At 46.2% G+C, this 27535-nt stretch overlaps 1 protein-coding gene across 14 annotated transcripts in view; it reads left to right on the top strand.

The window, feature by feature from the left end:
• UBR4 (ubiquitin protein ligase E3 component n-recognin 4) overlaps window positions 1-27535 on the top strand; it is a 1980383-nt gene that overhangs the window by 85672 nt on the left and 1867176 nt on the right. For all 14 annotated transcript variants that reach the window (XM_085609056.1, XM_085609055.1, XM_085609054.1 and 11 more), the window contains exons 11-13: window positions 1956-2146; window positions 17023-17122; window positions 17212-17349. In XM_085609056.1, coding sequence (XP_085465182.1) covers window positions 1956-2146; window positions 17023-17122; window positions 17212-17349 — 429 coding nt within the window. The remainder of the gene's footprint in view (window positions 1-1955; window positions 2147-17022; window positions 17123-17211; window positions 17350-27535) is intronic.

Genomic DNA, 27535 nt, shown 5'->3' with positions numbered 1-27535 from the left:
ATCACTTCATTAAGAAGAGTTAGTGAACTCCAGGCACTAACCATTCAAGAGCCATTCATACAGGTTCACGCAAACAGGGTGGTACTACATACCAACCCCAAATTCATGCCCAAAGTGATATCGCAGTTCCACATGAATCAAACTATTGAACTGCCTGTTTTCTTTCAAAATCCACAAAATGTCGCAGAGAGAATGCTCCATACACTAGATGTGAAGAGGGCCCTCATGTACTATATAGACAGAACTAAGGACTTTAGGAAAACAAAACAACTTTTCGTTGCCTTTTCTCCACAACACAAGGGCAACGCCATTTCCAAAGCAGGGATAGCCAGATGGATCGTTAAATGTATTCAAATTTGCGATCAAAAAGCTAAACGCACATTAACGATTCCCCCACGAGCCCACTCAACACGTAAGTTAGGGGCGTTCATGGCTTTCCTAGGAAACATTCCTTTACAGGAAATATGTAGAGCAGCCACATGGTCCACTATACATACATTTACCAAACACTACTGTGTAGATGTACACTCAAAACAGCAGGCAGCTGTAGGACAGGCTGTTCTCAAAACTCTTTTTCAGACTGCTGCAGCCGGCACGGGTAGCCGCCGCTAATGGAGGAACTGCTATGTATTCTATGCACAGATATGAATTCAGCAGCCCACATGCCTCAAACTGAATATGCTACTTACCAGTATGCATTTGTTCTTGGCATGTAGGGCTGCTGACATTCATATCGCCCACCCTCCTCCCCGGCGCCTTGCGCGGCTGCAGCTCTCAGAATTACTGTATAGCATGGTCATCACTTACTGTATCTACTCCATCACTGCCACAATGGCGAAAAACAATCTAAGGATGGAGAGGATGCCCATGCGCACTGTGGTCCAGGGGAGGAGTCACCTATCTCGTGATACTTCGAAGAGTCTCCCAGGACAACAACGTGCAAACATCCGGACCCAACACTAGGCGGCCATCTATGCACAGATATGAATGTCAGCAGCCCTACATGCCAAGAACAGATGCATACTGGTAAGTAGCATATTCAATACGTGTTATTTCTATAAATTGGTGCAGATCTCCTTATTGAGTCATTTAAATCATTTATTGACTGTATTTTGCAGATGTCTGACATTACTCTGTGATAAGCCTAAGGCTGTTCGACCACACTATCCTCTAGAAGAGCATATTTACATTGCTAGAACAAGAGCCCGCCCACTAGTAAGGGGAATAACTGGATTGTTTGCACTATATACCTCTTTTTGGTATATCATATAAAGAGCCAGTTTCCTACAACTGTCAATCCACTCTGGATATTTTGGTAGATTCATATTCCCACTCTTCTCGGCAATACCTCCATCAATATGGGAGCAGACGTAACCGATATTATTGTTTAGTTCACCGGTTTGAACCAAAGGAATCGACTGCCACAGTGAGGCTTGCTTAGATTGTCCTGATTCTTTCTGCCTTCAAATGAGTATGCTTTATCTTTTATAGTAGATGGAGAAAATAGAAAAAATTTGCACATCCATCAAGGTTCAATTAACTCTCAAACTCATTTTTGATTTTTCTAATGGGTTTTTATTATCCTGTGTTTTATTGAGTGGTAAAACACAAAACATTGCTTCTGTATAGACTTTGATTTTCATGGCTGGAGAGATTAATTTCTAGCTGAAGTGTTCCTAGAGCTTGCACTTGCATCAAGATAGTCTTATGTTTATGTTTTTGATTGACATACTTTTGACGGCGAAGTGCTGTAACAGTAAGTAACCTTTTCTTCTTGGTATTTGTCCAAGCCTGCATATCATTCTGACATCAGTCATGCGTTATTTTCTTTTGTTGCAGTTAAGGAGGGTTTCTTAAGTGTATGTGTTGGAATTGTGTTTTTTTTCCTTTAAAGATATGTATGTACTGATTAGTACAAGTGGTTCATGTTTTTTTTGTCTTGCTGATTTTAACAGCACTTTCAGAACTTCCAATTGCTGGGGGCTTGGTGCTTGCTGAACAGCCTGTTCCTCATTTTGAGTCTAAGTCCCACCGCATTGACTGATAAAGGGAAGGAGAAAGATCCTCTTGCAGCGCTGCGGGTTCGTGACATTGTTGCCCGTTCCAAGGAAGGAGTGGGTTCTCCAAAAGTAGGACCCAGCAAAGGGTATGTTGTCTATTTTTGCTGCTCTTAAAAAAACTTAGAAGTAAGGAGGAAGCTCACATCGACTGTCTTACGGTACTCACTGGGCAAGTGAAGTATCCGCAGGACCACTAGAATTATGCGGCAGGAGAGGGCCAAATTATGCGGCAGGGTTGAGTAAATTATGCAGCAAGAAAAAGCAAATTATGTGACTTAATGCTGCACACTTTTTAATGGTATTACTTCATTATTTTCTACTTTTTACACATTTTAACACTGTCGGGCATCGGATGCACCTCATTAGTACCGGTTTAATACCCAAATATAGTGATAAGTAATAGAAAGGTGACCAGTCAACCTATGCAAAAGGCCTTCCGCTGTGCGGCAACATGTGTCGCTCTGTTAGTAACTTTTGAACTATTTGAGCTTGAAACATAAATTTCTTTTGTTAAAATCTGCAGATTATGCAGCAGGTGATGGATTATGTGGCAAATGAGGTTAATCTATAATTATGTGACAATTGCAGCGGTCGCATAATTCCATTGACCTCGAGTATACGTGAGTCTAGTTGGGGGTGGGTGGGGGTTTGATTCGGAAGTTGGTTATTGCATAATGATCTCATCTGACATGCTAAGTGGCCAGATTTCTCAAAGGTCATGTGAAACGCCTACAAAGCTCAGTACTCCAGTGGAGCAGCACCTTAGACAGGCAGGTGAACTGCTACATTAGCCAAATATGCAACGTCTGCAGAACCGGTTGGTCAGGTGAATTGCTCAGAGTGCAGCAGTTATTAACCTGGGAGTTGTGCCCCCAGGGGGTGCTTGATATCAAATCCCTTGATGACCACTGCCATTGAGATTCGTAAAGGGATGAAGTGAATATCCAGGTAGCCCAGCAGCAGTTGGAACACCTAAGGAATTAAGTTGGAAGATAGAGTGATTGGATTGCTCACAAAGCTTAATAGGCAAGCCTATTTCTGATATATCTTGATGGTAAAGAAGTCATTGGGCGGGTGTTACCCATTTAAATCTGCCTAATAGATATAGTTCATTGAGGAGCTGGCGTGTCAGATTTTGCTGAAGTTCAAATGTGTCACATTAGCGACTGTAGGACGCTGGCTTTGTATATACAACAGCAAAGTAAGGTATAGTGTGCACAGAGTACAGGGAGTCCCCAGAGGTATGGCAGAGGCTAAATTGGGTAATACGTACACCTCTCTTTGTGGTAGTGTGGGCGAGCAGTTAGGTTTATCCAGAGGGTGTGTTAAGCATTTATTGTAGTCACTCAATCAAGACTGATGGCACAGACTCAAACAGAATCCAGACCAATGGGGTAAGTATAAAAAAGATACACTTATCTTTTATTTCTAGAACCAAGCAGGCTTGGTACAGGTAGGTAAAATGTACTTTCAGTTGTAAATCTGTACATAGAAATTAAATTGAGGATGGATTTGAAATTGTGTCAGGTTGGTAGGGTTTTAAAAAGCAGGTTCTATTGCACAGTAATTACTTTTAGGATACTTTTTGATTACGTTCAGATTATATTGATTACTGGGGGCGCTGTACCTAGATACCACACCTAAGGATCTCATAATGGAAGGTACGCAAGACTTTTCTTGGCTTCAGTTATAGTTACTGTTTTCCCCATACCCAACAATAGTTCAACACTTAGAAAATTTTAGGCCCAAAATCTCATAACATGGGTACCTATGGAAAACAATGGTTATCCGTTGCACAGGTAAGTAAACGTCTTACTAGTGGGAGTTTTGGGGGTTAGGAACAAGGTTCCCCATGGTCTAGGTAGGCACTAGAGTTGCACCACCAGCAGCACTGGGGTGGCGGGGTGGCAGGGCGCAGAGGGCAGGTGCCCAATGTTAGCCAATGGGGCTAAGGGGGCCTTCAGGTAGGGACTGCTTACGAGCAGACCACGGGAGATTTCCTAAAGGCTGCAGGTGTCGTCTTGAAGCTTGAGGGTGTTCGGGGATCACCAGGTCTGGATCGCTGGGGAGACCTTTTCGTGGTGTTGGGCCACTCGACCTTGGGCCGTGGGCGTCTGGTGCAGAGTGGTGCAGAATTGCGGAGTCACTGGAATCCGGATTCTGGTCCAGGAGTCTTATTTGAGCAAATCCGGTGCTCACGGGAGACAGTCTGTAAGATGAGTACAGGGCAGATTTTCCAGGCTTCTGAGGGGCTGCTGAACACGCCGTATGTTTAGCTGAAGGCAGGCTGGAGTAGGGAAAGGCCGGTAGGGCTGGGCCAAAAGCAGGTGTTCTCTTCCTCCTGGGTTAGCACGGCTCTTCAGTCCTTCTTTCTCCCTCGAATCTGAGGAGGCAAGGTTCAGGGAAGCCTATAAAAATACTAGGCATCAGATCTCTTTGAGAATTTAGCCAAAGGCATCCCACTGACCGGTACTACAACTAACAGCAACTCTCAACGTAAAGAAGGACTCAAAGAAAAATTCACCAGATTGAAGAGATTGAAAAAGACAGAAAACTCTAGATGGTGGGACAGCGCCACACTAAAGCAATACCTCAGATTTAATAGAGTCCCGAGAGGACTAAGTTCACAGATATTCCCCACTTTTGATGACCTGGATGACGATCTGTTGGACAAATGGGAAGAAACTCTGACCAACAACTCAACAACACTTATTCACATCCTAATAGAAAGTGCTGAACGCAAAGTAACCAAATTGCAACTTGAGATCACAAATCTAGAGAAAGAAATAGAAGACCTCAACCTTAAGGGCGCGACCGAAAAGAACTACGCAATCCTTAAAGAGGTGTTGACCAAACATCAGAATGATATAAAAGAAAGGAAAACGAGACCACTAAAAAGGGATGAAGCTGATTACAAAGAGGGACGCGTATTCACTTTTGCTCGTAAATACGACCGAGTAGTTCACAACGCCCCCAGAGCCACCAACATCTCCAGATCCCCGATCTCCTCGAGTACCTCATCTCTCAACACTGAGGCCACAAGTGGGAGTGAACCAGAGAGTTCGGATCAATCCAAGTCTAAAACGACCACTTCCAGTTTTTTACGCGAGGTACAGGCCATCAGGCGGGAGACGAGAACACAACAAAGGCAGGGCACAGGGGACAAAAAACCCGCAGATGGAAGAGGTCTGGGAAACGATCAGTACAAGAAGAAACTGAGATCTGGGAACGATAAACAACAATGATCAACACTGACATACAAGTAGTCAATCTCTCCTCTCTTCCACTCGATGACAACATGTTCTCCCTCCTCAGTAAGGGCCTCAGTTTCAATCCCTATGAAGCAGGAGACCTATGTAGGTCTAAAATAAACCTTTTCAAATTTATCAGAGGCCTTAAACTCAAAAAATACTTTGAAATCATGCCTGGCGACACTAATCGGATTAGGCCGTCCTACAACACTGCCCCTTTGGACCCCCAATCCATCAAAGATGTGATTGACACCCACCTACTCCTGTCTATTACTGAAGCAGATGACCCACCACCAAGCCTAGATTTGTTATTACGAGACCTTGACATTGATCCTTTTGGCACCATCCCTAATGGTCTAAAAAATAAGTCCAAATGGACGCCTACCCTCGCTGGTGGGAATTCCATCGATGCATTCCATAACTTAGTATTGGAAGATCTAGCTAAATATGAGAGGGATCTCATGAAGAGAAACCGCAAGACCAAAGAGAATCTAACCAAGGGCGAAAAAATGGCTCTCAAGAATCTAAGTGCAGAACATGACATCATCATCAGAGAAGCCGACAAAGGCGGGAACGTGGTTGTCATGAACCGCATAGACTACCACAACGAAATCATGAGTCAACTTCAGGACGTCACCTGTTATGAACCTCTTGACAACAACCCTATGGGTCCCTTGACCAGCCTCATCAACAAAAAACTCCACGGTTGGCAAGAGATGGGACTCATTGAGGAGGACGAAGCATGTTACATGAAAGTAGCTAAACCTACATATCCGTGCCTTTACACTCTACCAAAAGTCCACAAACCAGCATCCTTCCCACCTGGACGTCCGATAATTTCAGGCATAGGTGGACCAACCGAAAAACTAGCCCAATATGTTGACTTGTTTCTTAACCCAATGGTTAGGAATTTGCCTTCCTACATACAGGACACCAAACATATTCTAGGAATCCTAGCTGAGATACAATGGCAGCCCAACATGATCATAGCTACTCTTGATGTTGTCTCGCTCTACACAGCCATCGATCCCGACCTGGGACTAGAAGTGGTTTCTAAATCTCTCCATCACAGATCAGCTACTCTATGGGAACACACGAACATGGTAATCAGCATGATGGACATCATACTTAATAACAATTTTTTCATTTATGAACACCATTGGTACAGACAGATCAAAGGTGTGGCGATGGGTTATAAATTCTCACCTTCCTTCGCCAACTTGTACATGGGTGCACTAGAAACAGAATGGCTATGGGGCAAGAAAGCAGCCCAATGGACGGACTACATAATATACTGGGGGAGATACATCGATGATTGTTTACTTCTTTGGTCTGGCTTGCAAGAAAACCTGAACTCATTCTGTGAACACCTCAATTCCAACAACATGAATGAGATTCACATGTGAATCCAGCATGACCAACATTTCCTTTCTTGATGTTGAGCTCTACGTCAAAGACAATTCCCTACACAGCAGGTTGTACCGCAAAGATACTTCGTGCAATGCGATTCTCCACGCTGACAGCGCACATCCCTTACACCAGATCGAGACAATTCCATTTGGAGAATTCACCAGAGCCAGGAGGAACTGTAGTGATGACACAGAATTTGCAAGGTGCTTGAATGACATGAAGCACAGACTTATCAAATGTGGATACAAACCACAGTCCCTTAAGAAAGGCACAAACAGAATTAACAACATCAAAAGAGAAACGACACTGCAAATCAAGACCTGTAAAAACACAGACAAACAAACTGTCAGACTCATCACGGAGTACAACGCCATCAGTGCTACGATACGTAAAAGCTTCAACAAACACTGGGGCATCTTACGTGCTGACGAAGCTCTTAGAGATTATTACTGATCAACCTCAAATAACATTAAAAAAAGGGAGAACACTAAGAAACAGACTCTGTCCGACGATTCCACACCCCACAGCTGTCTCTTCCACTTGGCTCAAACCTCACACACTAGGTTTCTTCAAATGTGGTTGTTGTGGCATCTGCAAATGGGCCATCAATGGCACCAAAGAATTCAGCAGCTGGAATGGCAAGAAACACAAAATAACCTGTAACATCAACTGTAACTCTTCCTTTGTTGTCTATATCCTACAATGCACATGTAAACTCCAGTACGTTGGGAGCACGATCAGATCTCTGAAGGAACGCATCAGCGAGCATGTCCGGGCCATGCACAATGAAGATGCTAAATACCCGATGGCTTCTCACATAGCAACGTGTAAAACTCAGGGCCTTCGTAAAAGCCTCTCCTTCTTTGGAATAGACATCACCAAGAGCAATGTCAGAGGTGGCAACCATGAACTCAGACTTAGGAGACAAGAGGCGACTTGGATCATGCGTCTACAGCCGGTTAAACACGGTCTTAACATCGACCATGAGCTGCATTACTTTCTAGGAACCTAATGACTTTGTCTTGGCATTTATTTTACTTGGACCCCATTCCTGCAATCTCGTTCACCCAGTCTTTGTCATAATTCATGTTTGCTCGCTAATCCGATATCACATCCTTGTACTGCCATGATAGTAATATTCTTCTGTGTCCACTGGCTTTAACATGTCTTTATCACTTAAATGTCTGAACAGTGCTTTCTCTCACTTTTTTATTTTATGTGGAGCAACTGGTTCAGTCAGTGACTTGTATACTGCATTGTTCTCTATATTTGCTCTCATATTTGCCTAGATACGTTTTTTCTTGCTCCTCCTCATTGCTGTCTCAACCGATTGGCAGAGCGCCTGACTCCCTTCTGGCGCTTATCTATTCAACTGATCTTTACCATCCTTTTTTAATTGTGTGTGTCTTCTTCACATTTTTTCTTTTCTTTTCTCTTCTTATTACCCATTTGTCTAACTTCAGACTGTTTGTTGTATCCAAACCTCTATTTGGATCTTGTACTTCTATTATTGTTGTCTCGTTTTGTGCGCTCACCACCACGAGCCTTTCCGACCCATTCACGCGCTACCAATACCACTTGGTCCCTTACGTCCTCACTTCCGCTTAGCCATGATTCCGTGTGCACTGCACGTTACAGTTGTTTTTGCCGGCATACGCGCCCCTCCTATTTATACTTCCGGTTCCTTCACCGTGCTGTTCCCACATCCTGGAGAACGGTGGATCCTTCACTCCGCGATCCTCTGCATACCCGGTAAGCCCCTTCCCTATTACACCCATTCTCGCATACCAGACCAGCACTAGGCTGACTCTGCATTTTGCTTCCATAGATTGTACAGCCATTTTACCCTTGTGGTTGGTACTCTTCGCCCCCTACTTCACCACGCTATGAGGTCGATTCTTCGTACTGCACCCTTGTTTCTCACGCCCAGGATCGGTCTTTATGCACATACTCTACTGCTTAACCAGGTACTTGTTCCATTACGTGTTTTGTTCCCCGTGGATCTTTCTCACCACCCTTTCTCGCTGCTCCATTTACTGTAAGCTCGGGCCCCGCTCCCCCTATCCCCGCCGACATTCACCGAACGGCTATTTTATTGTTGTATATGTTTTTTGTCTTCTATATCGCATGATTGCTTCTATCACTTTGTCAATTTTCAAACGCTTGCTCCCTTATTTTGTTTTCCTTCTGCTTGTCGAAATTTCATTTTTGATCTCGTGATCTTGTATCTTTGCAATACCATTTTACCACTTTGTATGCAACAGACATTATGCTATGCCGGGTTCTCGGTGTCTACAGGCATCACGCTGTCATTTTGCTCGTTGCACTACTTAATTATTTGATACCATGTTCTTGCAATTTTCATTTTGTATTTATCACGTGTTTTTTCCTACCCATGTACTTACAGAATTCGTTATGCTCTTGTGACTATGTTCTTGTTTTTACTCCATTTATTTATCTAGTGTCTTTTCCTACTCCTTGAATTATTGCAAGATTTCGTTTTCTGAACAGTGCTCTCTTGTGTGCTTGTTTGTATCTTTCATGCACTGTGGAAATGCATCATACTTTTGCTGATCATTGCTCTCTCATGCTCTTGATAGTACTGTCACGTTCTTTGCTGTCTGCCTTTTCCTTCTATATTATTCTGTCTTTCTTGTTGACCTCCATGCGCTTGCCTGGCCAACCACCGTTTGCATTCTGCTGATTGTCTTTTATATACCTACTTTTTGGTGGATTTATCACGCAACTCGCACCCTTTTACTGACACACATTTCCTAACGGGTCTTTTATTATTATTCCGTTTCTCTCTTTTCACTTTTGGATTATTCCTAGGAGACGCCAATTTCTCCAGGGTGCTTTCCTGGTTCTATGATTTCTGTCTTCCATGTTTTTCTTTTTTTTTTTTTTGGCTCACTCTGTTATACGTATGTTGCACTTTGCAATGTGATCATTTTCCACGTTTTCGAACCAGCTTATGTGTTTTATATTTGTTTGGTATTTACATTTTTACTCATTTGAGCTTTTGCTTTATGTCCTTCTGAGCCCTGAAGAGTCACATCTTTACACGGTGTGACGAAACACGTGTCGGCTGATTTGTTTTGTATTATGTATTGGTCAGATATCGACATACATAAAAAATACTTTGCACTGAGACTTCGGATGTCGACCTTCGTCATTTCAAAATCCTACAAACTTTGAGCCTTTTCATTCCTCTATCATTTCTAATGAAAGTATTATCCAGAAACGTGTGCACAGGACCTCTTTTTCTATAAAAATACTAGATTTTGGGGCCTTTAAAAGGGTGTGCAGGTCAGGACCAATGGGTCCCTTCCTTGGGGTGGGTACTCCCCCCCTATTATGCCACCCTCCAGTGGTAGAGGGGGCATGAGCCTTCCCCTAATTGACTGGGTCCCCTCATCTTGAAGATGAAGGGTACGGAGATGTGTGCTTCAACTCACCTTCCCCACCTGAGGGGTGGGGTTTGCAAAGGTTGGCACACCTCTCTTCCTAGATTGGTCTTCCCACAGATTCTCCCGTCCAAAATGGGGACCCAAAACTGGTGGTTGCTGGGGGCAGCAAAAGGCAGGGATAGCTTCCAAAGGCGACAGGCCTTTGAAGCTTTCTTTTTGCGGACCCAGCCCGTCCTCAGGGAGGAGGCATGACACCTCTGCCCAGGATGGGCTTTGTTTCTAGACCCAGAGAGCTGAGGCTCTCTACCCAGGGGTCCAGAACCTGTCTGGTGGTGGCAAATGGCAGGCAGCCATTCAGCAACCACACCAGGGCTGGTCGATTTTCAGGGGGCATCTCTAAGATGCCCCCTGAGTGCATTTTACGCTAAATCCCACACTGTAATCAGTGTGGGTTTAATGTGCTGAGACGTTTTCTACCAAATGTCCCAGTATTTATTAAAGCCATTATGGAGCTGGGGAGTTCGTAATGACCAACGCACAGACCATATACTCTTTATGGTTTTACTACACTTAATCACTGTAGGTGTACATGACTCATGCTGCTGTACCTTCACCTGAGGGCTAGTGCATTCTGCTACATGGGTGACTTACCTAAGCCTTATGCAGTGGCTTGCAGGCAAGGCACACAGGGATGTGTGCAATGTCGATTCTTCACTTTCTCTGCACCAAAACGCGCAGCCTCTAATGACAGTGTGTGGGTATTAAGGTACAGGGCCTCTAAGGATGGCACAATAGGTGCTGTATCCCTTAGAGGCCTTCCCTGGTCACAGTGCCCTAGAGACATTGCCCATTAGGGCTCACATCAGTGGAATAATTCCCTCTGTTAAAGCGGGAGATGCATTCGCTGAAATGTAGGAGTATCTCCCTCAGTGATGTAAGAGATCTGCAGCAATGTAATGGGGAACCAACCACCTGTGTTTGGACGGTAGGTCTGTCATGGCAGCGCTGGTGTATGGACTGGACACTAAACAAGCCTTAGTTGCAGCAACAGACACACAATTGATGGACAGAATGCAGAACAAATCAAAACATTCACCCCTAGTCAAGATATCTGGGTTAAATCTATCATTTTGCTCACCATGCCACCCCATATGCAAATCAGTCTTGACCCTGTGCCTCATGGGAACAGTCCAGCCCGAACTGCCAAGCCAGTTCCTCCCTGGACTGGAAACCAGCATCCTAGGACCGGTCTAAACTGAATGGCGTGGCGTGCAAAAAAAGATGGATTTAACTCAGATCTGTGACTGGGGGGTGAACGTTTGATTGATTCAGTATTCCGTCCATCATCTGTTCTTTTTGCATTTGTCGCCCTGAGTAGGAAGGGTATGCCCAGACGTGTCTCCCATGTTCGCTACGCCACCAGATTCAAGCTATCCTGGCTGATGAGGAGTAAAACCCCGAATCTGGTCCTAGGATGCTTGTTTCTGGTCCAGGGAGGGCCTGGCAGTTTGAGCTGGACTGTTCGGGTCAAGACTGATTTGCATATGGCTGGGTCTAAACTGGAATGGTGTGGTGTGAAAAAAATGATGGATTTAACCCAGATCTGTGACTGGGGGTGAATGTTTGATTGGTTCAGCATTCCGTCCATCTTCCGTTCTTTTTGCATTAGTTGCAGCAATGGCACAGGTACCGCGGGCATTGGTGCAGAACGGCTCCTGGGGGTCCTGGCATCTCCAATCAGTAGAGAGACAGATCTGACCTCCTGGAACACAGAGACCTCCTCCTCCTCCTCCTCGGATGCTGTTTCGCTGAACTTGGGGGCAGCAGAACAGTGTACCAGGTCCATGTGATTGGTGGCTGCAGGGAAGTGACTCCTCCACTTCAAGGCAGATGATGGCTGGTTGGCAAAGTGCTGACAGCCTCCGAGGCTTTTGGAGGACGCGCAGCTGCAGGACTAGAGAGGTCTTTGCAATTGCAGGCAGGCAGGGTTTGGCACCAAGTCCACAGTTCTTGTGTTCTTCGGCTCGTCTTTGTCCTTCTTCTTTAGTCTGGTAAATAAGAGTTCTTGGTGTCAGTGGGCCAGTTAACTACGCGATTTAGGGGCATTAAGGGGTGTGAAGGGCAGTGGTCAATAAGCTGCTTACCCTTGGGGTAACTACATCCCCTATGTGACCACTTCCTGTGGGAAGTGGGCATAACCCTGTTCCAGAGTTCCTAATTCCACCAAAGACAAGATAGTCAAATCCTTCTTTCGTGGAGCACACCAGGCAGCCCACCTTAGGGGTGTGAATAGCCTGGTGGTGCAACACGCTACTGGCATAGCTAATTTACCGCCTGTCCTGGTCTGAAATAGGCCTCATGGAAGGGGGTGGCATCTCCCAGGTCTGGGTGAAGCCTGGGTCGCATTTCAAAGGTGGCAGGGGCTTTGAAACAACTGGTCTTGGTATGCTAAATCACTAGCCATCCTGCTGGAGGCGATGTTAACACCTTTCTCTGGAGCAAGCATTGTTTTTGGCCTGCAGGAGGTCAGAAACAAGCTGGAGTATACCAGCCAGCACACTAGATAGTGGTAGGTTTGTCAGAGGGTACCTCTAAGGTGCCTCTGGGTGCATCTCATAATAAATCTTGTACTGGCAACAGTTCAAATTTATTAGGACAAGGTACGTAATGCCAGACACCATAGGTTTCAGTACAGCCATCATGTAGCTGGGGAACTCCTAATAACCAGTGCCCAGTACATATACTTAAGAGGGGATTCCCTGTTCACTTGTACCATCTAGTAATTAAACTAGACAGCACAGGGACCTATCTGTTCATGCAGATATGCCCTCACATGTAATATAATGCACCCTGCCTTAAAGCTACAAGGTGTGCTGTAGGGGGACTTTCATACATTACATGCAGTGACTTTGACATGGCACACAGCGAGTGTGCCATATTGTGTGTTCACTCAGTTTGCACCATGACACGAAGTCTGCAATGGCAGGCTGCATGCAATTTGTATTGGGGTCCCTTAGGGTGGCATATTACATGCTGTAGCCCTTGGGACTCATGCCCTAGGTACCAGGGGTATCACTAGGGACTTGCAGGGTGCCAAAGTATGTGCCAATTGTTACATTTAGACCATTTTAGGGAAAGAGCACTGGTGCCTCGTTAGCAGGGACCCAGTGCACACCAGTCGAAAAACATCGGTACCAGTGGCAAAAATCTGAGGTTACAGTGACAAAAAGGGGCACTTTCCTACAAGATACCTTTAAATCTTGTTTTTATCCTGCCACATTAGCTCTGTGTTCAGAGACCGAAGTCAGTTTGTCTTCTTATAATTAATTTTCTATGATTGCAGAGTTCAAGGATTTTGTAAAGTGAACTGTGACACGCAACATTTAAATGGCTAATGCGTGAACTGTGCAAATATTTAAAAATCTGTTTTAGTAGTTATGAAAGCCAATTTTTTTGTAATTGTGTGATAAAACTTTTTTACTGGGATGAAAACAAATCAGGGCAGTTTACTTAGTGATGTGCAAATATGTTTGCTGAAACCCATTGTCACAGATTGTTTATACACTGTATAGTTTTATCAGTAAACCTGCATGCATGTTAGGGTGGACTTGTTTGGCCATTTCAATAGTAAATTTACTATCTGTAAATGACGGTGCGCTACCACATCATGCTTTAGTATAATATTTATTAAAAGTGAGTTTTTAGAGGTTGTGGCTAGCCGCCGACCAAGATGGCCGCGCCCTGAGACAGCTCTGCAGCTGCTGCAGTTGAATCCCACACCATCTGCACTTAAGTTTTTTCTTCATGAAGTGCGGCTTATTGATTAATGCCACACGAGTTGTGCTCAAGGAGGCCTCTCCTGATAAGGGGCACTGGTAAAGGTTTGAATCGTGCCTTGCTCGCAGACCTAGAGGAAGAGTCAAGATATGGGATGGCGAAGTAGAGACATCACCGCAGAGGATGGGGATATGCCACTCAGTAAAGGTGCGCCTCAGCCGTCTTAGGCACTGGGAATAGAGTAAAGCTGGGAGTTGCGGCCTGCCTGGGCCGAATCAGTCCCAGACCCTCTTCAAGTGTAGGGAAGAGCGGACCTGGCTGAGGTGGTGAGGGATCGTAGCCTGCAATAAATAAAGGCCCATCGCGGCTGATCCTGGGGTGAAGGTTTAAGTGCTGACCCCCCCTGCAGTGCTGTGTGGGTTGCAGGAGGGCTGTAAGCAAGTGGAAGAGCACGAGTGCCCGCGGTGCTAGTGTGATGTCATGGGTACTCTGGCCCAGTGTGCCTGTGCTTCTACGGTGGGATGCTTGCACCAGAGGAGGCATACTGTGCGGTGGTTGGGAAGGAGCAGAGACTGTGCAAAGCTGTCCTCTTCCTCTCCCCTACGCTTGAGGCCTGCAAGGAGAAGACTGGAACTTCGCCAATCCTAAGAGACAGAGATTTTGTGTGCAGTAAGAACTAGCTCGGTCCATCATCCCCTTTGGTATCGCTTTGTTCGCCCTAAGTTGGCAGGGTATGCCCAGACGTGGGTCCCTTGCTCACTTTGCCACTGGATTCAAGATAGCCTGGCTGATGAGGGTTATGAACCCGAAACTGGTCCCAGGATTCTTGTGTCCGGTCCAGGGAAGACATGGCTTGGCAGTTCGGGCTGGACTTTTCCCATGAGGCACAGGGTCAGACTGATTTGCATATGGCCATGACTGGGGGTGAGTGTTTGATTTGCTCAAACGCTCCGTCCATCATCCCCTTTGGTATAGCCAGTTGAGGTGACGCAGCAAAGCCTGGTGGAGAAGTGGGCCTGTACAAACGCACTAACTTATAGTGAGCATTGTAGACTTGTAGACACTGTGGTCAAAAAGGGAGGCCCTCCACAGCCAGCGACATTAACCTGGGAGTGTTGAGGATTGGACTCAGAAGGGGGGGGGGACTGGTTGCCGTCTTGCACCCAATGATAGTTCCTGGAGGGCCTGCTGTAGTGTGAGCTCAGCAGTGGCCGGCCTTGAGAGCGGGAGGTAAGTTGTGATGCCTGTGTGGGGCGGAGGAGGCATTGCCCACGAGGCCGCTGCTGCAGACCCTGGGGTGTGAGTGGCCTGCACAGGCGCAATACATGTTCTGGCAGCTTTGAGGGACCACAGGTGAGGTGCGAAGCGAGATTCATGTAAAATTTCGGCCACCACTCTGGACATACTGTCAACACACTTGGGCCCACAGGCATCAGGGAGATTCAAAAGTCGGTGAAGAGGCTGCAGCTGGGTAAAGATACGAACTTAAGTAACAGGGGAATAGTCGGTGTAGGAGACTGGCTTAGTATATAGTGCACACTTTAGTGATCACCTTGCACTAATCCAGGCAACCCTTGTGGTGATTTTAGTGGACTTTGATAACCATAGAAATCTCTCCAAGTGGTAGCTGTGTAGAGCAGTCTTCAGGCTTATCTTGAAGGAGTGTTAAGCAGCTTGTTTTACCAGTGTAATCTTGTAGTGTAATTTAAATGAAAAAGAAACCACACAGTGTTTAAAATACTTCTATTTATTACACAACACTCACTAGCACATTTGTATATCTCCTATCCGGCGATATCAACACAATACACAAGAATGCTTCAAATGGAATCCGTTAAGTAGCACAAAATTCAGTGGTCTCCAGGGGAAGGCCAAACCATATCCCAAGAAATTGGAATGCAAACTGCAAAGGAGAACGGGACTTGGACCAGAAGACCCAGAGGAGCTGGGGACACAAGGAACCACTAAAGGTAAGTAGCCAGGAAACCCACAGAGGCTGTGTGCAGAGTGGAAGCACAGCCGTGTGACCAATGGAAGTCAATGGAAAAGTCTCAGTTGCACTTTTGCAGAAGGACCCTTCCCAGAAGATCTCTAAGAATTTCCTTGAAAACTGAAGGTTGTAGAGCCACTCCAACCGTGAATGCCCCGGGAATCAGGTTATCTACACCAGGGGGACCCTGGTGCATAAGGGAGAAGAGACGTCTGAAACCATCATTTGTACTATGTGATGAGCATGGTTCTAATAGAGTGTAAACAAAAATTGATTTTTTTAAACCAGAATTGAGAAACACTCTTGCCTCTCCTCTTTTGGCAATGCTATTAGTGAACTAAGAGGCAAATCAGGGATCGCATGAACCCTATATGTGGGCTAGATTCTTATTATAGATGGGGCAAACATTTAGTCTATTTAATCAAGCCAAAACCTTTTTTTGTAGCTCAGAAATGCTGAACTCACATTTTAATGTGCTCTCAAATGTGCTAATGAAGAAAGGTGGCTCTATAAAATGAAATATTTGCCTAGGATCACACAATTTGAGAACAGTTTATTTGTTAAGTGCATTGCAGTTAGGGCGCGTAGGTTATTCAAGTGACTACACCTGCAGGGCTAGTAACATTTTTGTTTCTTTGAGGCCTGCCATCATGCTATGGCTGCTGTAGAGCGGTGGCTTATGTATGCATGCGTCACCACTCGCTTCGGGCATACACGTCGTAGCACTTTTTTGTGATGCAATTTAAGATTGAATTTTTTTTTCTTTTCCTGATGCTGAACAGCATCCTCAAACATTCGCAAAGGTAGTAGCTCCACATTGGCTCAGCCAAAGGGTGAGACCTTTTTTACTTTATTTCTTGCAACCTCTATCAGAGCACATTTCTAGAGTGTGTTTCAAAGATTGGTGAACGATGATTGAGGTGGGATTGGTATGTTATGATGTTTCATAGGTGTGTATTCTAGTGTGCATGTATGTTTTGTACTGACATCACACTACGCTTCTTGATTGTTTACAAAAGTTGTGTATTTTTGGGATTTTGTGGTTCATTTACAGGAGTCTCAAGAAGGAGGTGATGGTTCTTAAAGGTTAATGCTTGCCCCTTTTTTAAAACTTTTCTGTTTAGACACCAGGGCTTCGGAGTTCTGTCTGTGGTGCTTGCAAATCATGCCATTAAACTGCTCACATCACTCTTTCAAGACTTGCAAGTTGAAGCTCGACATAAGGTGAGTGGTTACTGTCGCGTCACATGGTTGTTCTTTGACTTTACAGATTGGTCAGTATACTGACCTCTGCTATGATTCCTTGTATCTAGAGTTGGGAGACTGATGGACCCCCTGCTGAGCTCAGCATCATGGCACAGAGTACATCCATTCAACGGATACAACGTCTCATTGATTCTGTGCCCATTACCAACCTTCTTCTAACTCTCCTGTCCACATCCTATAGGAAGGTAAGACTTGTTGGAACTACTTGATGTATTTTCTACGTAATTCTCCATGCCTAAAGCAAACACTAGGGTCCAAAACGTTGCTTGACTCAGGTAGCACGATTACTGGAATCTCATTCTGATTAGTAGATAACCAATATGGTTCCTTTCCTCTGTGCTGTTCACTAAAAACTCCAGCCTTCAACAAGTTACTGCCAGGACTTTGAATAATTATTCCCTGCCATTTGAATTTATGTAATTCACAACGAGTAATCGTGTAATATGGCACTACACTACAATGGAAGAGTTCTGTTGGCATCATAAACCACAAAGCTGAATGCAGTGCAGTTAGTAAATGTCACCATAACCCTGATACGTTACCATAGGTCATAGTACATGTGCTACTAGTTATGTATTTTTATATTCTATGTTTATTGTATGGCAGGCAGCTTGAAAAACGCTTGTGGAAAACAGCCAAGATCAATAATTATCTAGTTAAAAGTTTAGAATTCTAAAATAAGCCCACACAGCTGTGTCAAAAATATTTTGCCTATAGAAGGCAGAGATTGTTGAATCGGCTGTCTGTAAGATGAAGCAAACAATGGTCACTGATTGTAATTGTAATGTTCAGGTTCTGTTTGCCTTATGTGAATAAAAGGTTGGTGAACCAATTGATAAAAATAAATGTACAAATTGTTTTAGGTAGATCATTATGATTACAAAACCCATAATTCACAAGGCCCAGTGAAAAAATAGCTTCCATATTTCATTGGTTTCTGTAAAATATAGGTTTATATAACTGCATTTTGCGGAATAAAAGCACCCAGGCATGTTATCCAAGTATATATTTACTAAAAATATTAAAGTTGAAATAATGTTACAGTTGGAAAAATGGATACAACACAAAACAATTGCAAAGTTAAGGAACTTCTTTTTACTAATCTGCCACCAGTGTTGATGTATGATAGTGGGTGTGTTGGCTTATGGTGTTGGTTGTTTGGCTATATGATGGAAACCCTATCATGTTGTGTGTGTTGGTCGATGATAGTCGTCTGGGAGCTTGATTGTGTGTGTGTGTGTGTGGCATAAGATGTTATGTCATTGTGTGATCTTGGTTTTGTAGAGGAAAGATGGTTTTATCAACATGATTGTGATGACTGTGCCATTGTATGCTGGTGGTTGTGTGGGCATATAATGGAAAGTAACTTGTTGAATTAGGGTGGTTTCAACATGAGGATGATGGTGTCAAAGCATGATGGTAGATGTGTTGACAATGCGGTGGTAGTAATAATGCGAATGGTAACAGTGATGGTGGTGGTGTTGAAGCCCAAGGGCAGGGGGGTGAGGGTTTGTGGCATCCTAGCGAATGGGGACTCTTTCTTCGTGGGTTCTCAAGCGCTTCCTCTGAAAAAAGAAACTCAAGATACTCACCCTGGCTCAGGTCTTCTCTACCCTAGACCATGGAGGCTGGATGGTGGTGATGTACCTGAATGAGTCCTATTTCCATCCTATCGGTCCATTGGGTTTATATACAGTTCGTGGTAGGAGGAGCATTTCCAGCTCGCTGTGGTATCACCAGCTGCCCTTGGGTGTTCACAAAAGTGATGGCAGTAGTGGCAGCACATCTTAGTTCAGGGGTGCCAGTTTTCTCCTACCTTGACTGTCTGTTGAAGCCAGGCTTGCCCTAGGCTTTGTTCAACCACCTCCAGACTACGGTGAACCTCCTGCGCCCCTTTGGAGTTCACTATAAATGTGCCAAAATCACACCTGACCCCTTCTCAGAATCTCCCTCTCATTGGAGCATTCTGGACACAGTTCAGTTTCGTGCCTTTCCCCTGGGAAAGAGTCCAGGACATTCAGGCTATGACCCCGATCTTTCAGCCTCGGTCCTGGATTTTAATGAGGTTGATTCAGGCTTCTGGGATGCTGGGACTGATGGCCTCCTGTATCCTGCTGGTCGAGCAAGCCAGGTGGCATATGCTGTCTCTGCAGTAGGATCTGTAGTCCCAGTGACCCAACATCAAGAGTCCACGTCCAGATTTTGAAGGAGACTGCAAAATATTTAAAGTGGCGGCTACTGGACTGCACTTGGGTCAGCAGCAGACCCCTCTACCACCCAGAGCTGACAGTGGTGGCTGATGCATCGCTTCTAGGTTGGGGTGGCCATTTGGGAGGCGTGGACATCAGAGGCCTCTGGTATGCGGCAGAGTACCAGTTCGATGTCACTCTTCTGATGCTGAGGGTCACCTGCTTAGTTCTGAAAGTTTTTCTACCGTCCAAGGGAAGGCTGATACAGGTGCTCATAAACCACGCCACCACAATTGTACTGCAGCAGACCGGATGAGGTGGGGTCATGTACCCTGTATCAAGAGGCCTTGTGCCTCTAGAAATGGCTGAACCCCCAAGGTATTTTCCTGGTGTTAACCACCTGGCAGGATCATTAAATACCAGGCAGTCAAGCTCAGCTGTTGTTGGCTAGTACATCACAAGTGGCAACTACTGCCGAAGGTGGCATATGGTCTTTTTCGCAAAGGAGGAGAAGCTTGGCTAGATCGGTTTGCTACCACCAAGAGTGCGCAATGTCCGTGCTTCTGCACTTGAAGTTTCCACGGCATCTCTTGCTTGGAGACGTGTTCTTCCTCTAGGGGAACTGCGGAATCCTGTATGCCTTTCTCCCGATACCACTTCTGCTCCAAGTTCTCAAGAAGATCTGGACAGATCGCGCCCAAGTCATTCTAGTGACTCTGGACTGGGCATGGAGAGTATGAAATTCAGAACTCCTGGGCTTGAGCATCTGCCCTCCAATCAGGCTGCCCATCTGGGAGGATTTAATGTTGCCAAATGTTCAGGTTCTCCACCCCTGCCTTTGCATCCTCCACCTTCATGCTATATGGTGTGGTTGTGCAACCTCACAATGTAAAGCATTTAAATAGCACCAAAACAATGAAATATAAAATACATGAGTATGAGAAAGTGCCTCTTTTGACATGGTTAGCCGCCACGTTTTGCCTGGTTTTGATTGTAGCTCACAGGCTCCCTGCCAACAGGTCCCCTGTGTCAGTGCTTTTTCCCTAAAACATACCCACAATTGGTACTTCTGCCCCCTGTAAGTTAGTAGTGAATGGTACCCTGAGTATCTAGGGCCTGGGAGCTGAAGAGGGTCCCCTGGGACCCTGCCACTGCCCTTGCAGCTTGCATGCCCTTTTGAGGTGAAAAACAAAGTTGTCATGGCACCCTGCCTGGGTGCCATGCCAGCCAGCACTGCCTGTAGGTGTAGGTAAGTCACCTCTCTAGCATGCCTTACAGCCCTAGCCAGGGTGTGCCATACCACAGGTGAGGGCATATCTACATGAGTAGATATGCCCATACAGTACTTCAGTCCATTCTTAAGCATTGCCAGGGAATCCATGTGGAGTGCATGGGATGGAAACTCGACGACTTGAGTTCCCAGCACCATGATGGCTTCACTGAAACCAGGAGTGTTTGGTACCAAACAGCTCGTTTTAATAAATCCACACTGATGGCAGTGTGACATTTCTTAAAACCTGTCCTCAGAGGACCCCTCAGAAGTGCCCCTGAAACCCTACCGACCCTGGTGTGGGCACCGACTGACTTTAGGCAGCCTGCCACACACAAACTTATTTCTGGACCCCTGAGGGGAGAGCCTCTGCTCTCTGGGACCAGAAACAATTCTCATCCTTGGCAGATGTGTCACACATCCTCCCCTAGGATAGTCCAATTCTCGAAGAGGAATCTTCAGCAGCCTGCCGCCTTTGTAATGCGACCCCCAGCCTCTGCTGCTACCAGCAGATGGCAGCCCTCGGTTTACACTCCCACTTTGGGCAGGGAAACTGGCAGGAAAACCTAGAAGAATTGGAGGTGTGCCCACCTCTGCAAACCCCACCCTTAAGGTGGAAGTGAGGTGAAGCACATCTTTCAGTCCCTGCCATCTTAATGATTCGGAGACCCCCCTCCAATCAGGGCTAGGTCTCTACCTCTTCCCACAGGAGGGTCGCAAAATTGAGGGTAAGGTGCCCATTGGCCCTTCCTGCAACTTCCCTAAAAGTCCCTAAATTTAGTATTTAGGTGGTTCCCTCGACCTGGCAACTAAATCCGCAGTGACCTAAGAAGAAAGACATCCCTACAGAGAAGACTGAAGATGACTGCCTTGGTGTAGTAAGCTGGCTCTGTATATACTATACCAAAATGAGGTATAGTGTGCAGAGTCCAGTGGAACCCCAAAGGTAGGCAGAGGTAAAAGTAGATAGCACCTTATCTATTTGTGGTAGTGTGGGCGAGCAGTAAGGCTTTATCAAAGGGTGGTGTTAAGCATTTGTTGTACACACTCTGGCAAGAAATTATGTCACACACTCGAAGACTGAACTCGGAACAATTTGTTTGTATAAATAATGTTATGTAGTTGTATTTATTTTCTAGAACCAAGCAAGCCTGGTACAGGTAAGTGTAAATGGTAAGTTTAAGGGCAGGTTGAACAATACAAGCAAGCTGAATGAAAATGTCTGTTACAGGTTTGTAAATCTTTTCACTACAGTGGAAATTACTCTTAGATTACTTTGGATTACTTTTCAGATTACTTTTTCTACTCAGTGTGCTATGCCTAGATATCACAGTGGAACATTTCCTAGAGAAAAGGTAAGTAAAGCAGTTTTTAGTTGTGCAGTTTTTCAAGTTTTCATATAAAACCAACTCCACACTTGAAAATTATTCCAAGTAAAAACAGTCAATGTATTCCTGTGGAGCAAATGTGTTTATCAGTTAACAGGTAAGTACTTGGTTGTGGGAGTTGGTATCCTGGGTTAGAACCAGGGTTCCTCCAGGGTCGATGATGCACTCCTGAAACACTCTCAGCAGCACTAGGGCGGCGGGTGCAGAGTGCTGAGGCCCAATGTTATCCAATGGGGAATAGGGGGTCTCAGGTTGGTGGCATGCCACAGGGTTGTGGGAGCAAAGCTCCTGGTGTTAGGCTCAGGGCACAGGGGGGTCCGAGTTAGCACTCTGAGTACATCAGCAGGGGCGGCTGGTTGCAGGATGCTGTTTTAATGTTGGTTGCCCTGTTGATTTCCATGGGGATTCTCAGGTAGCAACAAAGACAGCATGCTCGGGGACGAAGATCCTCTAGAGGTGACCACCAGTTGGAGAGGTAAGTTGGGATGCTGGGACACGTTGGTTGGGCCACCCAAGGCCATGGGACGTCTGGTGCAGGGGTGTCTTAAGGTGTCAGGTTTTCTTAACAGCTCCGGTCGTGGTCAGGGGGATTTTCCAGAAAGAGGCTGCAGGCTTCGCTTGGAGATTCGAGGCAGGTTATAGATCACCAGATCTCGGGTCAGGATCGCCGGGGAGACCTCGTGGTGTTGGGCCACTCGAACTCGGGCCGTAGGCGGTTGGTGCAGAGTGGTGCAGACTCGCGGTTTTGACCGGAGCCAGAGTCTATGGGTGAGCAAATCCGGTGTTCACAGGAAACAAAGTCTTTGACTTGGAAGGCAGGGCAGGTCCTCGGGGTTATGAAGGCTGCTGGCTGCGGTACACATCAAGATTTCGCTGGAGCAGGTTAGAGGTGGGGACAGGCCGGTAGGACTGGTGCAAGTTAGTGGGCTTCCTCCTCTCATTAGTTCAGCACGGGTTCTTCGGTCCTTCTTCTTGTCGATTCCTGTCTGAGGTTGCAAGGTTCAGGGTTGCTTCTAAACACTAGATTTAGGGGCGTTAGAGGTTGATCATTTATTTATTATTTCGGAGTTTTATATAGCGCTAGCCAGACCCGAAGGCTTTACAACAATTAGTAGAGGAGAACACATATTACAACAGTATTAGACCGGTATTATAGCGGTGGTCACACAAAAAGCCTCAAGGTGCAGAGGGAGATTTTGCACGTTGTATGATGCTGGAGGCCAGGAAGTTGCATAATCTCGTAATAGAGCACAGTATTTCAAGCCTGGCATCCTACCGAACGGCGGGATAGTGGGTAGGAGTCGGGCTAGGCGTGAGGTAGAGAACTTAGTTTCAAAGTGTCATTGTGCCAAAGTGTGCACGCTCATGAGTTTTAGTGGAATTCTATCCATTTGAAAGAGTGCTCTTGAGGAAGAGGTCTTTGAGCTGCCTTTTGAACTTTAAAAAGGAAGGGATGGTCCTGATATGAACTGGGATAGAGTTCCAGATTTTGGGCGCACTTCAAGAGAAGGATCGTGCTGTGTTTTTTTTTTTTTGTTTACGGAATTTCGGCGGTATGAGGAATAGTGTTTGAACTCTTGAGGTTCCTTGTCTGACCGGCCTTCGTGAGTTTGGAGGCCAGGTATGCGGGTTTTCCTGTGTGAAGGGCTTTGTGTGTGAGGCAGCCAGTTCTGAAATTGGCACGCATTTCACCTGGGAGCCATTTCAACTCTGAGTGCGGGCGAGAGGTGGTCATATTTTTTTACTCCGGTAACTATTCTTGCAGCTGCATTCAGGGTTGATCGGGGGGGAGTTAGGTGTGATTTTGCTCTTCCTGTGAGGGTTGGATTTCTGTAATCCAATCTGGAAAGTACCAAGGATTGTGTCGCTTGTTTGAGGTCGTTGTTCGGGAAGAAGGGTTTTATCTTGCTTAGTAGTTTCAGGTTGAGGAAGGCACTCTTTGCTGTGTTCTTGATGTGTTTAACCATGCTTAGTTTGGGGTCCAAGGTGATTCCCAGCGATTTACGGAGTCGGCCAGGTAGAGATTTGTTGTTGAGAGCCTCAATTGCTTTTAGCCATTATGTGACTTGGGGGTTTTTCGTTTTGTTAGAGATGAGGAGGATTTCAGTTTTGTCTTGATTCAATTTCAAGTGGTTTGATGAGAGCCAGTGTTGGACTTCTCTGAGAGTGTCGTTGAGTCTTTGGATGTCTTCAATGGAGGAGGTTTTGAGATGGATCTGGGGTTTCGTCCGCATAGAGGTGGAAGGGAATGTTGGATGTTTTGAGAATGGTGGTGAGGCGTTCCATGTATATGTTGAATAGTTGCAGGGAGAGGATTGGTCCTTGAGGGACGCCTCTGCTGACAGGGTGAAGGTCCGACGTAAAGTTGTTGATTTTGACTCTTTTAGAGCGATTTTGGAGAAAGTAGCCGAACCAGTGTAAGACTGCCTCTTCAGCCCCTAACCTTTCTTGGAGTACCTTAATGAGTAGTTGTTGGTCAACCGTATCGAAGGCTGCCGATAGGTCCAGGAGGATAAGTAGGGAGCATTGGTCTGAATCGAGGGACTTGTGTAGATCATCCATGATATTAAGGATCGCTGTCTGTCCTACAACCTTTTCTGAAGCCCGATTGGTTGGGGTTCAGGAGGTTGATGCTGTCCATGTGGTGTCAGTTGGAGGAGAATGCACTTTTCCAACGTTTTGGCCTGGAGAAGAAGATTGGAGACGGGTCTGTAGTTATTCAAATCATTGGTGTCCAAGCCTGGTTTTTTCAGTAGTGGTGTCACTTGAGGCAGTCCGGAATAACTCCAGAGCTCAGGGAGCTGTTTATGATCCTGGTCCAGAGCGGTGCTAGGGAGAGTTTTAGCTTTTTGGCCAGTTGGGCAGGAAAAGGGTCCACGGAGTGAGAGGAGGGCTTTGAGGTGGAGATCAGTTTGACTATCTCTAATTCCGAGACGGTGTTGAATGATTTCCATTGGTTAGGAGGGTGATTGGGTGAGTTATCTTCTCCTGGGGCTGGGCTCCTATGGACGAGGGTACGGTTGACGTCCAGGGAGAGCTCAATCTTGGAGATTTTGTCGTTAAAGAAGTTGGCAAAGTTCTCACACAGGGCATTAGAAGGCTGTGTTGTGGACACTGGGGGCTTGGAAGTTTGTTGCCTGATGAGGGTGAAGAGCTCATTTGGTCTGTTTTTAGCGTTTTCAAGGGCATTGCGAAAGAAGGAAGTTTTTTCGCGCTTGATGTGGTTCTTGTACTTCTTGCTTGTTTCTTTGAGTTGGTCCAGGTGGATTGGGGACGGATTGTTCTGCCAGAGTCTTTCCGTTGCTCTGAGTTGTCTCCTTTTTGGGTTTGTCTGTGTTAAACCAGGATCTGGAAGGTGTGGCCCTGGCTCTGTTTTTTTTTTTTTTTTTTTTAAGGGTGCTATTTGGTCCAAAATGTTGATCATGGTGGAGTTGTAGTGAGAGGTGAGTTCTGTAGTGGATAGGTCGTCATAGGAGGTTGGGAGGAGAGAGCTTATCTTTTCTTCCAGGACGTCCATGGGGATCTGCTTTAGATTTCTTACCCAGAGGGGGTGGACCTGATTGGGGGGGTTTGTGTAGGATCGATTGGTTGATGTGAAATAGGATGATATGATGGTCAGACCAGTCGACTGGCATGATGCGGTCGATCGAGACTGCGTCAGGTCAGGGGCGTACCATGGGTCCCCACATCCCCCGTGGTGCGGGGGGGGCCCAACCTCCAGGGGGCCCCCTCAGCACTGCACTTCGGCTGGAGAGCTCCAGATTAAGTTCAGAGGGGGCCCCTCCACATACCCTGCAGGGGGGCCCCCTCAAGTTTCATTACGCCACTGCATCATGTGGGACAATGACATCCATGGTTGATCCTTTGATATGGGTTACCTCTGAGCAGTGTTGGGTGAGATTGTTGTTGTGTAGGAGTTTGTTCAGGTTTTGAATCAGCAGGTTGTTTTCCTCATTCCAGTGGCGGTTGAGGTCTCCAAGAATTAGGTTGCTGGCGTCCCGGAGTGCGCAGTTAGATATCAGATCTGATAGGTGTTCTCCAAATGGGGTGTTGTTGCCTGGTGGATGGTAGAGAAGATTGCAAGATAGTGTTTTGTTTTCCCTCATCTTGATGTTGACGGTAAGACATTCAAAAGTGTTGTACTTGAGGGATTCGGTTTCCATCACAGAGATGGTATTCTTGTGTATGATTGCTATCAGGCGCGCAACACCCATTGGACTCGCAGGGCTTCAGCCCCCCTCCGTCGTGTGTGGCAGCCCGGGATGAGACAGCTTCCCGGCGCACACACAGCCGCACCCGAGCACTTCACAGGTCTTTAAAAGACCATTTGCATGTTAATGAGGCCTCGCTGTTTCACCCCTTCTAAGAGCCCCTGCAGCTCCACTCTGCCTATGGCTTAAAAGATTCAGCCCCCCCCCCCCGAAATTTTTCTTAGCCCCCCCCCTGAAATTTGGCTCTAGTTGCGTCTGATTGCTATGCCCCCTCCGCGATGGATTTTTCTGTCTTTGTTTATGATTGCAATGCCGGGGGGCACGAGCATGTCGATGATTGGGGAGGAGAACTCGTTAAGCCAGGTTTCAGGGATGAACGTGATGTCAAAGTCATGGGTCAGGATGGTTTCAGCTAGCTCTGTGGCGTGTTTGATGGCTGATCTACAGTTAATAAGCATGCAGTTGGTGCAGGTCTCTCCGTATTTGGGTAACTTCACTGGGGAGGCCCTCGTAATGATCGCGAGGCATGCTGGGGGTCTTGGGACCTGGGAGGAGCGCGGTCTCTTCTAACTCCTGTGATGACTTGGATCTGAGGATTGGGGGTGGTAGTCGTGGAAGTGGTGTAAGAGGAGGCAAGGTCTGAGGCTTTACTTGAAGATATTGCATCACTTGTTCTTCTGGATCTTTGTGCCGGGTCGAGGAGAGGGGTAGTGTTCCACCAGGGCCCTGAAGCCTTGGGGGGCCTTGTGCGTTTATTATTGTAAGTGGTGTGGGTCGGGAGCAAGTGTTGGTTGGGTCTACGGGGTGAGGTGAGGTTCATTGTGATTTCTTTGAGGCCTAGTAGTACCTTATTTATTTGGCTTTCTAGCAAGGCGAGACGTCACGCCATTTTCCCTGTAGGGTGAATGGGGGTGGTTTGGGGAGGGATGTCTCGAGACGATGGGAGCTTGTCGTTGATGAAGTGGGTTTTGTTATTTCCGTTGTCAGTGTTGTCTCTTGAGGTAGTCAAGGGTAAGGGGTAAGAGGGTTTACGTCGAGTGTTTGGTGACCTCAGCTTGCGTGTGTGAATCGAGAGGGAGCTGGGTGGCTTAGATTGCGGGTTGGTGGCACTGGTTGTTTGAAGGGGGCAGAGTGAGGCGAGGGGGGGGAGGGTTTCGGGCTACGGGGTTGGGGAGCCTCGCTAGAGCAGTGTGAGAAAGTGCCATCTTTCTTGCATGGTATGCCCCCACTTTTTGCGGAATTGCTGAATGTACTTTGACTGAGTGTGCCCTGGACACCTGCCAATCGGGTGCCCAGGGCCTATGTTCCTTCCC

The sequence above is a fragment of the Triturus cristatus genome, chromosome 1_2, assembly GCF_964204655.1.
Source record: "Triturus cristatus chromosome 1_2, aTriCri1.1, whole genome shotgun sequence".
Taxonomy (NCBI): Eukaryota; Metazoa; Chordata; class Amphibia; order Caudata; family Salamandridae; genus Triturus; species Triturus cristatus.
Note: the sequence above shows the minus strand (reverse complement) of the source record. Positions and strands in the feature narration are given on the sequence as shown.